Source organism: Populus trichocarpa, chromosome 7, assembly GCF_000002775.5.
Source record: "Populus trichocarpa isolate Nisqually-1 chromosome 7, P.trichocarpa_v4.1, whole genome shotgun sequence".
Lineage (NCBI taxonomy): Eukaryota > Viridiplantae > Streptophyta > Magnoliopsida > Malpighiales > Salicaceae > Populus > Populus trichocarpa.
The window spans coordinates 8,025,310-8,038,245 of record NC_037291.2 but is presented as its reverse complement, the minus strand read 5'-3'; the positions used below and the strand labels follow the sequence as shown (position 1 = coordinate 8,038,245).

Below are 12,936 nucleotides of genomic sequence, written 5' to 3'. Positions count from 1 at the left end.
CTTGATTAAACTTCTTCCATGCCTCCCCGTCAGATGGATGCACCATAACTCCATCATCTGACCTATGAAAATGATGCCATGTCATATCTTTGGCATGATGTGGAGACATGAATAGCCTCTGAAGTCTTGGTGTCAAGGGAAAGTATCGGAGTTATTTCTCTGACTTATTAGAACCTTTACTAGTGGGATTTCTAGGTTTGTATCGTAAACTTCCACAAAAGTCACAATTTGTTTTCATTGCATCTACCCCATAGTACAACATACAATAATTAGGACACACATCATATTTATCATAACCAAGTCCAAGTGGCCGCATAAATTTCTTGGCATCATAGAAACTTGAAACTAAATTTTCATTATCAGGCATGCAACTTTTTGTAAATTCAGTAAATTTGTTGAAGGCAGTCTGAGTTAAATTTAGAGTTGACTTCATATTAAGCAATTGTACACAAGCAGATAATTTAGATTGCTTGGTACACTCATCCCATAAAGACTCCTCTGCAGCTTTAAGTAATTTATAAAATTTATCTGCCTCTGGATTCAGAAGTTCTTCTGCTGCCATAAGACTAGAAACCATATCATTAGAGTATGTATCACCAACCCCCATTGCATGCAGAACCATATTCCTATATGAATTTTCTTCAAAAACATCATTCACAACATGACTGCACCCAACTGATGAAGGTCCAACAATTATTGGTTCTGAAACATAAGGCTCTCCATATACAGTCCAATTTTCATAATCAGGTAAAAATCCTCTTGAAAACAGGTGCTTATAAACATCTTCTTCCATTAAAAACTTCTGATTTTTGCACCTAACACAAGGACATCTAATTTTACCTCCAGATACATTTTCATCAATTGAAAATGCACAATTGATAAATCTTCGTACACCCGCAATAAATTTCGGACAAATATGACCATCCCTACGACGACGATACATCCATGATTGATCGTTCATATTAATCTATTTAACATAATTAAAACCAAAAAAAAATTAGAATATTATTTAATATATTTCTTAATCTATATTTAAAACTTTATATAACAAATTATCAAAATAACTTCATTAATAACTAGCTAATAATTTAAAAATGAAAAACTCTTACAATACATCTTTTATTGCTAATTGTTTTTACGTTCTCTAATTGAGAGATCATAAGATGTGATTTAATTTAACATTAACTAAAATATTACTGAATTTGAGAAAAATCCAGTGTAAGCATTGTTAATAAAATTATCAATTGAGATATTTTTTTGTTTGAGATGAAACACCGATATATTATTTATTTTAAATTTATTAATTGTTGGTTGATGAAAATCTATGGATATTATGAATGTTTGTATTAAAATTTTAAATTATTTAAATTATATAAATTTTTACTTAAAACTATTAATTTATGTGTGCGTATGATTTTGGAGTTTCATATATACCTAGTTGTTAACTTCTCATCTCATGCACTGCTCCCATATAGATTTTTTACAGGAGGCTTATCCAAGAAGTTGTGTATGTGATTGCTTGCTTCTAGAAAATAAGGTTTTATTTATGGTGTGACTATGACTATATACTGGCAGTGAAATATACTAGATTTTATTGACCAACATTACTGTATGAAGAAATAATAAAACATGCCAAATTGCTGTAATGAATCTTATGTTATATTTTATATGTAACAACATTATTTAAGCATTGTGATCCAAGTAAGAGTAAATATTGCATCAACATGTATGTGTTTAAGCATTTTTGCATCATGACCCAATATGCTAGGACAATGTTTAAAATACCGTTAAGCTATATGACGCTTCCACTTCCCTAATATTTTCAGCAGAGACTATAGCAACACCAAATTGAGTAAGGGCTTCAAAAGAAGGGATGGTGAAACTTAAAAGTTTTCCTGGGCTTCTGCAAAAGAATGATGATGAAGCTCAACAAATGGACACCTAAATAGAAGCATGGTGATGCACACAAGCAGTGCCATAACTAAAAAATTGTTGAAATTGCACAAATGATAAGAAGGCTACTGCAAAGAAAGCTCCCTCCCTAGTCTTTTTCGGTTTTTGTAACTAGTAATTTATACCACTAGTTAGGATTACATCTTTTTGCATGCTCTGTTTTGCAACATTTTTACTAGTTACTGCAAAGAAAGCAATAGTTTTGCAACAGTAGTTAGGCTACTTTCTACAACATTTTCCATGCTCTGTTTTGCATGATCTGTTCAACATAAATTTCAACCCCCCTCTCTCTGTATATATTTTTTTATACCTCACCTAGTTAATAAATTTAAAATAAAATACATTATATTAATAATTAAAAATATTAGCATATGATAAAAGCCATATTTAACAAATAATTTGCAAAAAATCAAACAAAATTATTATTCTCATCAATAAAATTAGTTAATAAAATAAAATACATTATCTCTAAATTGCAAATAAAATATCTCAAATATGGGTTTCTAATTACACCTGTTTTAATTTGTTATACCTTTTGCAAGTGGATTCTTTGGAGCACAGCACGATTCTTTGCAAATGGGAGCACACCACAACACAGTTCTTTGCAAGTGGGAGCACACCACCGTTCTTTGCAAGTGGGTTCTTGAGAGCACAGCACAGAAGAAGTTTAAGAAAGCAAAAGTGGGGTTATTGAAAAGGGATGTTTTGGAATTACATGTTCCTGGACAATAATTTAAAAGAAAGTGACAGAGGACGGGTGGGTTTCTGGAAAAGGAAGAAAGGGACAAATCGATTGGGTTAGGGTTTTTTATGTGGAGAATGAAAGTTGTTTGATTTTGAGTTGGAGTAATTAATTGTCTCCTCCCGAGTGTTTTTTCGTTTATATACCTGTACCAATTATATACTGTGTGGGGTGCTTTTTGTTGTTTATATATATAAATCAAATTTTGTTCTTCTCTTTATCAGCACAGTCATTGCAAACGTGCCATTGTATTAGCAACGGATAATCCGTTGCTAATATTAAAAAATTAGTATATATATAATTCGTTGTTAATCTGTTATTAAATTTGCATCTGAAATATTTCGTTACTAATTGCCGATGCTATTGACCCTTTTTTTTTTAGTAGTGAGAGCACATAGAGGCACTTGAAGACATTATCAAGATGAACTAAGCTTCTTTTATTTTCACCTGATCTTATGAAATTATCTCCTTGTACTTGACAAATATTTCCCCTGGGTGGGGTGGGCTTTTATTTTAACGAACGTTTTTGTTTTTTTAGTGTAATTAATACAAAGATAGCTGGATAAAAATAGCTGTATTTTTTCATTTTAAAAGTATTAAAAAAAAATTTAAATTTTTTTTTGAGATAGATTTATTTCATATTTTCATTTTTGTCTCTTCAACCTAACACTCGTTTATATCTCTTTTGTATGTATCTTTTTCGAAACACTTACCAAACATAATTTTAAAAACTTAGTTAGGATAGGTGGCAATTAAAAAGTTATAGTGGTAGTGTATATGTCATGTAGTTAATTGATTGGTTATATGCGACATTGACTTTGTTCATAAAAACATATTTAATTTTAATAAAGACTCTATTTATCTTTAATATTCATCAAATATTTAATTAATGAATCTAATATTTGATTAATGAGTCTAGAGTAAAAATAGAGTCTTTAGGACAAAAATGTTTTGCAAATGAAATTATAAAATTGTTATAATTATGATATTTCTATTTTTTAAGGTATTGTTTCTAAATGTTCATGATCAATGCTCTATTAAGACTGAACATTAATTAGAGCTGTTGAGACTGATACATATTATGTTCTTTCATTTATGAAAAGAAGCAGTTGTTCTCATAAGATGAGGTATGAGGAATACCTAGAACTAATATGTAGGTGCTTGTAAGATGACATGTATACTGAACTGATCTGCATGAAAATTTTATATGAAGATATCACATGTGTCTATAGAAAGGCTTACGTAACGGTTGTGTAAGTTATCCTTAAACTTAAGATCACCAAGTTATCTTATATAGAAAATGTTATATTTTGATCCTGCTACAAGTTGTCATCAAGGGTAACAAATGGACATATATTGGATATAACATGAATTATATGAAGGTATTTGAGTAATCAAGAGAGTTTTCATTACCCTAGGTGAATTAAGAAAAATATTCAATTTGCTCTCAAATAGTATTGAATGTAAATCCTTGCGTAAGGTGGAATGAGATTTGAAAAAAGTTTCGAATCTTAATAAAAGAATCAATGACTATGGTATTAAGAACATACATGATTTAACATAGTAGACACACTCCATGTTATAATATCTAAAGCAGAACATTGTTGATGAAGTGATAATAATTACGCTAAGAAACTAGTCACTGAAAGGTTTTTCTAATATTTGGGAGATTATGATATGTTGCTAGATATTGTATTTGATCTTCAAATATAAAATCAATCATTTGTTGAATTGATAATAAATTAATTTATTTAATCCTCTTTTATTTAGGATTGTGATTTTTATTTAGGCCAACTTATTAAAAAACTTAATGGGTCACACATATAAGAATCATTGGTCAGAAATTAAAATGAGATGATTAATCAAGTGTAACTTGATTGTAAATAAGTTTTAGAAATTAAAGACTAAAATGTAATTAATACAAGGGATTACAATTCTAGACTTAGAAAAATCAAGTAGGGATTTGATTGAATAAATTTATAAAATTATCTTGAAATAATATATATGATATTATTCACGGAGTAAATTGATATTTTTTTATAGGGTTTTAAGATTTCTTTATAAATATAATGTTATGCCTCTTTTTTGTACAAAACTACTTAAGTTATAGAACACCTGAAAAACACAAAAGAAAAAAGGCTAACACTCAAATGCATAACAATCCCTCTTTCCTAAAAGGGTTTAGGAGATTTCTCACTGGTGTTTCGTATGGATTACCGTTAGAAGCCTGACACTTGGATGACTTGTGGTTTGCATAACTCAGCTTTGAAGCAATTATTCGAAGTCAAGAAGAACATCTGATCTTCTGGTTATATTCGTATAAACCCTAAAAAACTCTAGATTTATCTGACAAGATCTTTGAGACTCCCGAAAAGTTTTGAAATTTATTGTTTCTACTGCATGTATATATTTCGAGAAACCTAACAGTGGTTTCAGAGTCATCGTTAGACAATCAGGGTTGTTGTTTCCATGTTTTAATTGCTATTGGTGTTAATTGTAAATTAAATTTAAGTGCAAAATTAAGTTTTGCTAAATTTTGCTTTCTCTCGTGATTTTCTTAAAAACATTTTTTTGGCTATTGTTCCAACTAAATCTGGCGAGATTATTTGAATTTGGCTAGAATCTGCTTTTCTAGCATAAATTTACAGGAAATTAAAAAGATGGTTGCTGCATAACCTCCAATAGTGGGATCTATGCCAGCATGTTTGGTTGTGTTGTGCACATAGCTAACGCGCCACTAGTATAGAGGCAGCAATCATGGGTGGTTGTGGCCACCGCTAAAGGCTGCGAAGGGCGGGGGTAGACCTTCACACTTCTAGCTTGCAGTGATAATGTTGGCTACCACTGCTCCAACCATCAGCAGTGGGCTGAGAATTATGATTTTGTGCCCCACTCCCCCAAACAAAAAATATTATGTTTCGGGGCAAATTGATGAATTTGCCCCTACACCGTATAAATTATTACAATAGGGTTTTTAGAGTGCAATTTACAAATTTACCCTTGAAATTTATTTCTTATTATAATATGGTATATGAGATGGAATTATAATTCTGCTATATAAAATGTTGATTTTATATTTTAAAATTAAAATCTAAATTAAATTAATTATAGAATTAATTTTTCTTATTGTATTAGGATTGAATTAAAGTATTTAATTAATAATTGATTTTTATGTTATCCTAATTGGATTATGATTTAATTAAATTGTTTAATTAAAATATTTGAAAAAATGGTTTATATAAATAGAGAGTGTTTTTTATATACTTTAATTCAAAAGGTGACACAAAAGCACATTTTTTCAAAGATTAATATCAATAGAGTGAGTCTATTTCCACGAGGATGCTATGGCCATACTTACATTTCTGGATGAGACATGGTTGTCACATCGGCCCAACAAGAAGACAATGATAATAATAATTTTACAAATTGAATAATCAAGCTCACATCAACGTTAATCATCATTATCAACCCACCATGTAGGGGTTTACCAATCTTGTATTATAAAAAAGAAAATATTAAAGGTTCTATAAAAAAGATATATTATAGATTCAAAACCAGATAGATTTTTGAAAAGAGTGTAAATATACACACAAAAAAATATATAAATTCGATATTGTATTTCGCTATCTGAATCTACAATGATCTTTCGTAAACTAACGTACAAGAAGATGATGCAGCAGTTTATGCAAACTATGGTTTTGTTGGAGGGGCAGGCTTGGCAAAGGAGAAATCGTCTTCATTTCTGGTTTCCTCTTCTTGGCGCGGCACATCAACTTCCGTAACATCGTCGTCATCATCATCCACTCTCACAATAAAACTGGTTGTTGCTGTTGTGGGTGACAATGCCTCGGCTTCTAAATCAGACTCGTCTTGATCATTGAGAGTGTATGATGACCGCGTTGAGTGCCCGGTTGTTTTGAATCGTTGCAATGCGTGTGCGGAAGAGGCAGAAGACACGCTTGGGCTTACACTTCCCAGCGTCCGAGAAGGAGTCTTTCCTCCTTTCGCATGCCTCTTCTTCACAAGCATGTGCCAGTTCTTCAGAGCCTTGGATGTTTGATCGTCGAAGACTGATTTCTTCATACGCGAACCCATCTGAGAGTGTCCACCGATAAAGATTAGTATCCGGGAAACCGTAAAAAAACCTGTGAGAAATAAGCGATGGGAAAGAGAAGAAGCACAAACGATACAAAGTTTATCTACGAATAAGGCTATAGGTCCTCGGAGACGAGGACTCTTTAGTGCCAGCATCTTTTAGGTTTTGCTATGATATTATTGAAACCCGTGCTATCATTTCTAGTAATGAGGAGATAATTTTTTGGTTGATCAAAGGCTTGCTTTAGGAACAAATGATCCATTTGAAGTTAGAGCTTCTTTTTGTAGGATTTTACTTGATCATCTTCATTCCAACAGAAGAGCTTGTCTTGTAAGCTCTTGGAAATTTAAAGGTACCTGAGTTACAAGGGCATATAGAGGAAGTGTGATGTAACTGCACAGAATTAGAGCTCCAACCCTGCAAGGCCACGGAAATTCAGTCTATCAGTTCAATTTGAAATAAAGACTAATGTCCAAAACATGGTCTTCTCCATGTTGAAGTTAGGAGGATACTGTTAATTTTCACAGCCTCTATAACATGTTTGTGATGGATTTATTACTGGAAATGGCAATCTATTGATGGGGGGAAGAAACCAATGCTTACCCCAAAGCAACTTTGGCTATAACAAGATCAAAATTGTCATGGAAACAAGAGTTCAACCCAAATGAATACTGCATATATAGAACATCAATGTTGAGCAATGGATAGATATGGAAGTAGAGAATGGGAGCAGACAATCCATTCTTGCAAAATAGAGTTGCTGAAAACAGTTAATTACCCATATCCACAGGAAATATGTTATCTGGAATGCATTCTGCAAGCACCAAGATATAAAGAACATGACAATTAGCACACTTAAAGTTGAGTAATATGAATAAAGCAAAGAATCTTGATATTCAAGAATCTAAAATTAACCATTCCATTTTAAGTATATGTAATGTAAGGTTTAGTATTTGCAGAGGCGGCCATACTGTACCTGAAACAAAGCAAAATGGATAAGATGAAGAAGTAACTGAGGCCGACCAAACCAGAAGTATTTGTCTGAAGCTTGAACAAGAGGCATCCCTTGGACTACTGCATGTCTGTCAGTGATTTCAAGAGCCATCATCGTCAAAATGGCCTGAAGTTTTGTGCCAACTGCTAGGATAATCTGCAACAATAAATGGTCAGAACAATGATATTTTCTCTGATCTGGAAACTTGGTCACTGGGAATAGATTTCTTACAATCACAGGTATTATAGAAGCCCAGAACAAAGCCTGCAATCCTGTAACGGAACACGAACATATCAAACTGTCTTCAAATTCAAATTTTAAGTGCTTATTTGCTCTAAAAATTTCCATGGGAGAGGAACTTACCATTAACATTCAGAAGCAAGAAAATAACAAAGGATGCCCACAGAACAGGACTGCCAACAAATCAATTTAAATCAAGATGCATATATTTGAAATCTTGTGTAACCAAAGAAATATAACATGAAGAGGAGATAATAAATGAACTATTACCTTACTCCCACAACTAACTTGAAGTCATCTTCCAATGACCTTTTGATGTATTTTTGGAAGTTAAACTTACTTCCAGGAGCTAAATGGACCTACGTAAAAATGGCAATGTCAAAAATAGAAAGCGGCAATCCAACAGTGAATAATTAAATTTGAGCATACGAAGACTCACTGTGATGAATCCATTGCGCAATGTCAAGTAGTCAGACCTGCTAACAGATATGAAAAATTGTCGGATAAAGCATCCCTGCAATAGATACAAACAAGTTTAGACCATACTGCTCTACCACAAGCACACACACACAAAAAAAAAAAAGGTGCTAGTTAAGTGATATAATCCTTACAACATAAAAGAAGAAAGGAATTCTAGTCCAGAAACTGGTGTGTGATCTCACAAAAGATGTCTGGTGAGTAAGCCTGAATCTTGAAGGATCTGTGCATAAGATAATATCCAACTGAGCATACAAACCCTGGTATTCAAGTATAATGTTTGGACTATGAAGAAAAGTTCAAGCTATAACATAAACAGGGAGCCTGGCCTTTAAGATAAGACAGCATACCATTTGAGAACTCATAATCATGGGACAAAGTCTCCAGCTCCCACCGTTTCCAGGCGCGAGTCTGTAAAAAGTAAGTGCTTACTACCAACTGTAAATTTGACTCAATGCATCACATTAAGGGTCAGGGACAGAGATAGGTTTGTCAACAGGCTTGTCTACCTAAAATTAGACAACATATTTCTAGTTTATTCATTACCATAGGTTTTTTATTTTCCAGTAATGAACATAACCAATCCAGGCAGTTTGATGAGTGTATGGATAGCATAGCATAAAGGAAAGTGTAAGAAAAGGAACATTTCCATACCTTTAATCTCCCAAGTGTCATTGTAATAACACTAAATAACACATGAAAGCATGCTAAAAAGAATATGAGGATGTGTAATTGATGCAACCCATCAACAGATATGAGTTGTTCGTACCCCTGCAGGACAAATTCAGAATAGTTATCATTTTGAGCAAGATATGATTCAATGTTATCCTCTCGTACAGTAATGAAGACAAATTTTAATATCCTACCAAAACAATGTGAGTAATAAATGTTGGTATAAAAATTAATTACTGTAAAGCAGCAAAGAAAATTACTTATGGCACAAACTTGTGGAATGATTATCTAGTTACAACACTTGAAGATACTGTTCAAAAGCATGTAGTAATGTGTACCATAAAATATTTCATAAAAGGAAAAGAAGGATCTTTAGACTTGGATAAACATAGGTTTATGTTCTCACAACTTATTATGAGCTCTCTTGAGGATGCCCAAATGTGATGGATAACATTAAATTTCAATACCAGGAACAAATATCCTTAAGCAGCAAGCAGTTTCTTCCATTGCTTTAGATTAATTCAAGATCCCACAATAGAATGTACTATGTTTTCAATCAAATCTGGCATGTCCTAAGAAAATTAGTTCCAGAATGCCTATTCAATGTTAGTTCTGCATTATACCCAACAGCATCGATTATCAATCTCATTAAACACCAGAATGTGATAACATTCTTTCCTCGTATTATCACTTTGTTGCTTCAATGTTAGTTCTGTATTGTCGTGGTCTAAATTGTGACGGTAACTGAGGAAACTCAAGATGAAAATTGATGGGCCAGATCTAAGGTGTGTCATACCATGTTTACACCTATCAGTATCCATCAAGTATCAACCAATTAGCTTATGTGAATCATTTTTCAAGAATGAAAATGCATTTCACAGCCCACAGTATATTCTTGACATCAAAACAACGAGTTCATTCCAAAAACATGTGGGATTTTTCTGAAACTTCTAAGCATGCAACTAAACTAGTTGGCTTAATGAAAATACATATAAAAGCATCAAATATCATGTAATTTAGCTTTAGCATGCCCATACCTACTCCCCCCACCTTCCACTAGAAAGCATTCTTTGGATTTGTTTCCAGTAAAATAATGCTTTAAATGGTTGTCATTCAAACACTGTTCAGCTTCTTTTATACAATGCAAGGCCATTACTGATGCATTTACTGCGGCCAAATCTTGCATGCTAGTCATGACAAAAACTTTCATCGATAGACTTTAAACTTGCCCATTTATCTAAAGCCAATAGAAGATCTTAAATTTTCAACAAACAGCAAGTTTTGCAGCATATGCACTTACATCCTTGCATTTTACTGCGCCCTTAGCACCAGCTAGAAATCTACGATCAAACCACAAAAGTCTCCGTCCAGGTTCCTCTTCCCCTTTGGTGCTACTACTTTTATCAGTTACACCTTGTTTCTTACAAGGCAACATGGTGCCTGCAACATCTTGGGGAACACAGATTTTTGCAATGTTATACTGCCCAAAAGTCAGGAGCAGTGAAATGAACCCTAGAATCATCAGCTCTGCAATAATCATTCCAAACTCAGAATTTCCTAATAACATTCCCACTAAAGGAGCACATAAAAAAACATTAAGCAAAAAGTCAAGGCCAAAGGAGAGAATCATGATCATTAGTACTAGTGAAATAGAAAGCTTGGTTCTTTACCAGCTTTAACCTTCTCCAAGGCTTCAAACAAAGCTTGCTTGTGCTTTTCTGTAAACCACTGAATTGAAAATAAAATAAAATATTGGAAAATTAGCGAGACTCAAAGAACAAATCCCAAAATTGACAGGGAAAAAAAAAAGACGATTCTTTTAACCAAGTAAAGCTAACATTAGAGGAAACAAGGATAAAGCAAAACGAAAAAAAAAATCATTTTTCTCATAGCAGTAAAGGGAAATTCAACGAAATTTAAGCAGCAAAAAAAAAAAAATGGCCACCAGAGAGAGAGAGCAGTGTTTTTCTATGACTTCGAGTTGTCAGTTCTTTTCTACATAATTAAAAACAGACATGGCATAGATTGTTTAAACCCCCCATACAACAAGAATAAAGAAGAATTATAGCAGAGTTTTTTTTTTATAAAAAAAGGAAGAAACTAAATAATCTGGTGATATCAGTATCCACTAAACTGTACTACCAAGAAGGAAAAACAGTCGAAGAGCACCAGGAAACTCATACAAAATTAAAGAAAAGCATTACAGACAACATTTACACAGACATATAAAAGCTTACTGTTCCAACTTTGTGAAGAAATTTTTCCAAGAGAATAGAAATGATGATAATAACAGCACAAACACTAGCAACAGCCCATGTTGGTGTTTGATCAAGCTTCCTTGTCGTAGCACTACTTTCAGTTGCTGCCTTAACCACTACACCTCCAAAAACACCCGTTAAAGACAGACCTAACAGCACTTTCATCCTATTAAAACAAACACAGAGGAAACAGAGCAGAGATGAATGAGTGATAAAAATGAAGGGATTGTTTGGTCTGAAATGAAAAAGAAAATGGAAGTTTATGTTAAGAGAGAGAGAGGGAAAAAGGAAGGATGAAGAGACGAGAAGAGAGGGTCAACGCAGGCAAGCGAGTTCAAAGAAACAAGGTTTTATTTAGCTTTGGAGATCAGAGGAACCTAATAAACAAAAGAAGCACAGGCAACAGAGAATCAGTCCTGTTTTGTATTCCCTCTGCTCCTTTCCATTTGGAGTTTTTTTTTATTCATTTGGCTACTAAAGACACCTCCCTCCTCTGGTCAGTTTTAAATATATAAAGATAACGTCCTCAGTTTGAGGAGGTAGACAGGAAATTATAAAATCCGTTTGCCTGAGAATTTTTTTGAAATGAGATAAAATTTGAGTTTTGGTATTTTGGGACTTATTTTATTATTATTTTATTTATATTATTATTATAAATACAACTAAAAAATATGGGTACATTTAATTGATTATATTACCAGGGAACAATGTTATTATATTCTTCTTTTAACTTATTAATTTTTTATAACAATTTTGTGGTGGGAGTAAAATTATTTTTATTTCATAAACTGACATGTATTTTTTTTTAAAGATATTTTTATATATAAAAAAAACTTAGGTGCGCGTGCCACTCTCAGGCGCATGCGCCTAGGTTTCTTTTATAAAAGACCCATGATTTTTTTTTTATTAGTCATAGGGTTTTTTGTTTTCCTTTTTTTTATTTGTTAGTTTTTTTTTGTTTAAGTTCATTCTTTGATAATGAATTTATATTGATTTTTATTATTTAATATTGAGTTTATTATGAATTTATTATATACCTTTTATTATAAAATAAAATAAAAAATAATTCAATCAAGTGAAGCTGATAACCCGAATTGCGGTTTTGAGGGGTTTGACTTGGGTGAACATGTTTTTGTTTCCTTGATTCTTTTTCTTGTGACTTTTTTAGTTGATAAGATCAGGTCGAAGCAACTCATTCATAATTTAATTTAAAATCTAAACTAAATAAAAAAATTAAGATGAGATTTTTCAAATCTAAATTATTATAAGATAATGTCAAAAAAAAAATTGATTGTATTAGATATTATTTTCTTACGACTTCCAAAATAATTTTAGATACAAGCTGCAGCAAGAGCACTCAATAAACTATTTACAACTATAAATCCCTTTCTCCCCATGTACTCCTTGCCATCATCATCCTCAGACTTTGAACAAGAGATCATAATGAGAAACATACAGCTTACCCATTAGACTAATTTTTAAAGTTTTTTCTTAATTATTTTTT

The 12,936-nt window shown here is 32.4% G+C and overlaps 1 protein-coding gene across 2 annotated transcripts; it reads right to left on the bottom strand.

The window, feature by feature from the left end:
* Positions 1 to 6,217: 6,217 nt before the first annotated feature.
* Positions 6,218 to 11,904, bottom strand: LOC7462579 (MLO-like protein 10). 2 transcript variants are annotated; one of them, XM_002310659.4, is made up of 15 exons: positions 11,412 to 11,904; positions 10,845 to 10,902; positions 10,475 to 10,701; positions 9,157 to 9,273; positions 8,853 to 8,913; positions 8,637 to 8,725; positions 8,465 to 8,539; positions 8,296 to 8,384; positions 8,149 to 8,198; positions 8,017 to 8,057; positions 7,768 to 7,941; positions 7,570 to 7,605; positions 7,395 to 7,462; positions 7,148 to 7,208; positions 6,218 to 6,790 (listed from the first exon to the last, which is right to left on the bottom strand). In XM_002310659.4, the coding sequence occupies exons 1-15, from the start codon at positions 11,595 to 11,597 to the stop codon at positions 6,386 to 6,388; spliced, it is 1,737 nt and encodes a 578-aa protein (XP_002310695.4). In that variant the 5' UTR covers positions 11,598 to 11,904; the 3' UTR covers positions 6,218 to 6,385. The 2 variants fall into 2 exon arrangements, with proteins under 2 accessions (XP_002310695.4, XP_024460878.2); XM_024605110.2 differs by having other exon boundaries at positions 11,402 to 11,478.
* Between the last annotated feature and the right edge of the window lie 1,032 nt (positions 11,905 to 12,936).

Excerpts from the sequence above, each read along its gene's own strand:
- LOC7462579 (XM_002310659.4), bottom strand. The coding sequence starts at position 11,597 with ATGAAAGTGCTGTTAGGTCTGTCTTTAACGGGTGTTTTTGGAGGTGTA. Across the intron at positions 10,903-11,411 it reads TTCTTCACAAAGTTGGAACA|TGGTTTACAGAAAAGCACAA; the intron begins GTAAGCTTTTAT and ends TTTTCAATTCAG. Across the intron at positions 8,058-8,148 it reads CTTGCTTCTGAATGTTAATG|GATTGCAGGCTTTGTTCTGG; the intron begins GTAAGTTCCTCT and ends GTTCCGTTACAG.